General features: G+C 39.4%; 1 protein-coding gene across 1 annotated transcript; it reads left to right on the top strand.

Moving 5' to 3' along the window:
* Positions 1–123: 123 nt before the first annotated feature.
* On the top strand, positions 124–837 carry LOC125199061. The gene has a single exon (XM_048097226.1). The coding sequence runs from the start codon at positions 124–126 to the stop codon at positions 835–837; it is 714 nt and encodes a 237-aa protein (XP_047953183.1).
* Positions 838–3,000: the final 2,163 nt, after the last annotated feature.

The raw sequence follows: 3,000 nt of genomic DNA, 5'->3' as shown, positions 1-3,000 counted from the left end.
ACCTCGCACGCAGGGGCGGACGAGGGGAGTGAGCGGGCCACTACAGAAACTAGAGATGGTCTACAAGATAAAGAAGATGCAAGTCGGCGTGATACGAAGAAGAAGAAGTCGTTGAGTCCGGCAATGGATCCGAAGAGTCCATTTAATTTTCCAGATTTTATACCGCCGCCTCCTTTCCCAATCGAGAAGAAGAGAAAGAAAATAATTCAAGAGAAGGGACTCGATTGGATGATGAATATTATTAGGAAAGTTAATGTAGATGTGTCCTTGGTGGATTTGTTCCTACATTTTCCTAAATTCTCCAAGTTTTTCAAGGACCTTATTGCGAAAAAGGAGAAGATACAAGATGATGGTGTGGTGATATTGAGCGCATTTTGCTCACAGTTTGTGAAGGGAAAGATGCCGGCTAAGAGAAGAGATCCCGGAAGTTGTGTGATCCCGTGTGAAATGGGAGATAAGAAGTTCCCAAAGTGCCTACTTGATCAAGGCTCGGGAATATCATTGATGGCTTTGAAAACTGCGAGGTCAATCGGTCTTGAAGCAAGGATTGAACCAATCGACATTGACCTTCAGTTGGCGGATCATTCAATTGTTAAGCCTAAAGGAATCATCGAGGATGTCTTGGTGAAGGTGGATAAATTTATACTCCCGGTTGACTTCATTGTCATAGAGATGGAAGAGGACAAGGACATGCCTATTCTCTTTGGTAGGCCATTTTTAGCAACCGGTGATGTTGTGATTGAGACCAAGACAAATACGGTCATGTTTCGAGTTGATGGGGAGAATGTTGTGATTGAGCAGGAGAAGGCGAAGGGGCGCCTATTGGAGTTTGGATAGGAAAGCTGCAAAGAAGAAGGTCGAGCCAACGACTATAAACAAAGGCGCTGATTGGGAGGCAACCCAAGTTTTTATGTTGTTTTCTTTCTTTTAATTTTCATATGTTGGAGGTTTTGTTTGCTCAATTCTTTCCTCTAGCATTTATTTTGAATTGAGTGTTTCTTTATGGTTTGTTTTTTTTTGTTTTGTTGTGTTTTGTAGGGAGCACATTGGAGCTTATGAGAGAGCACACCTACAATGGAAGATACACCCACCCTCCCACCCATATGCTACGGATTTCATGCCAAGTTTGGGGGAGTCTTCTATCCCTTTACTTTTTATGTTCTTCTTTGCTTGCATTGAGGACAATGAAGCATTCAAGTTTGGGGGGGTTGTTTGAGTTTGAATGAATTTTATGCACGATGCATGTTTTCTTGGGTGTATTGTATGTTAAAGGTGTTTTGAATCAATGTAATTGACGGATGCATGCTTTATCTTCGGCTTTCTAGTTGGGAGTTCTTGCTTGATTTTACTTGATCTTTGAAGCTTAGGATGGATGGAATTTGTGCATTGATTTATTTGAAAGAGCATTTTGTGACTACAACCGATTTCTTGAGTTGAGGAGAGTATGAAAGTCATATGTCTTGTGGAAATTATCTTGGATTGATTTGCTTTATTGAGTTGGGTGCTTGCATTCATATGTGTCAATGATATGGGATGATAAGGCACTAGGATGAACTTCATGGCCAAATATTCACATGCCTAGTCCAACAAATGATCCCCTAGAAGCCACTTTGAGCTTAATCCCCATTGTTTTGTACAAATACTTAGCCAATCACTTAGCTACTAAAATAAGCCTCATTTTAGCCTCATCAATAAACCTTACTACTATTTGGGTGCTAAATACAAGTTTGAGCTTTGTTGATTGTGTTGTAAGTGTTGGGTGGTGTTCTATAAAAGTGTAGAGATTTTGAGACTTGATGAAATGTATATTTGTTGAGAATGAAGCTCATAGTAGAAATGAAAAAGACGGCCTCCAAAATCGCAAAAGTCGAGGTCTTACGGAAAAAATAAAAAGAAAAAGAAAAAGAAAAAAAAAATTTGTTGAAATAAAGATAGAGCTTCTATTATTAAGATGTAATCTTGTCATGAATGATCTGAAGTTTGGGGGAGTGAATGCTTGGTTGTAAAGTCTTGTTGTTTGATTCTTTGGAAGGAAGTTGTAGGAGGGAAGAATTTGGCACTCAGATGTGTAGCTTTTGAGCTCACTATCCATATTTATCCTACCTAATCCCTAGCCCCATTACAACCTATAATTTAAGACCTTGGACCTTATTGTTGATACATTGTGGATGTTTTGTAAATAGCTTGGTAGAGTTAAAGAAGTTTGATTTGAAATCCGCGAGTCTATGTGATAAGTAATGCTTGACGAGTCAATGACGACGGTTTGAGTTGTAGGATCTAATGTTTGGACTTACTTTGAAGTGCACCTTGACTTGAAGTTCTAGGTGGATGAGTGATGGTTCATGAGAGTGGGAGATTTTGATTGGAAATGTTGAGGGTTTAGATTTTGTCATTCATGTCCTTACATGATTCTTTGTGATGAAAAACCTTTGTGAATTGAACTTTGAAATATAATGCTTTGAGTGATCTTGCTCGAGGGCGAGCAAGTAAATAAGTTTGGGGGTATTTGATGTGAATCAAATGATACTAATTATACTCCAAGTTTTCTCCTATTTTGTATATTTAAATCATCTATCAATTGATCATTAAGGTTTGATTATTATATATTAGTTGATAGATGTACATGTGGAGTAGGGTCTGATTGAAACTATTCGTTTCCTATCAAGATGGTGTCCAAATCCTTTTATCATACCATCATTATCTTCGTCTTTGAAATAGCTTCGCGTGGGTATATTGCACGCTTCAATCGGAGCTCGGATAAAGAAGTTATGACCATTTGATGAAGGTTGCGCGAAGCAGTCAAAACCGGCAAAAACGCCCGGGGACAGTGGAAATGCCCGGGTTGGCATCAAAAAGGCCCGGGTTGGCACCATTTTGCCCGGTCGGGCGTTTTTCTCGAAAACTGCCGAATTTTAGGTTTCAAATTGGTTTCCGGGGCGGTTTTGGAAGACATTCAGACATATTCAGACACGAGAAAAGGGAGAGGAAAAGAGAGAAAGA

This window comes from Salvia hispanica, unplaced genomic scaffold (assembly GCF_023119035.1).
Source record: "Salvia hispanica cultivar TCC Black 2014 unplaced genomic scaffold, UniMelb_Shisp_WGS_1.0 HiC_scaffold_367, whole genome shotgun sequence".
Lineage (NCBI taxonomy): Eukaryota > Viridiplantae > Streptophyta > Magnoliopsida > Lamiales > Lamiaceae > Salvia > Salvia hispanica.
This window is presented reverse-complemented; position numbering and strand designations above follow the sequence as displayed.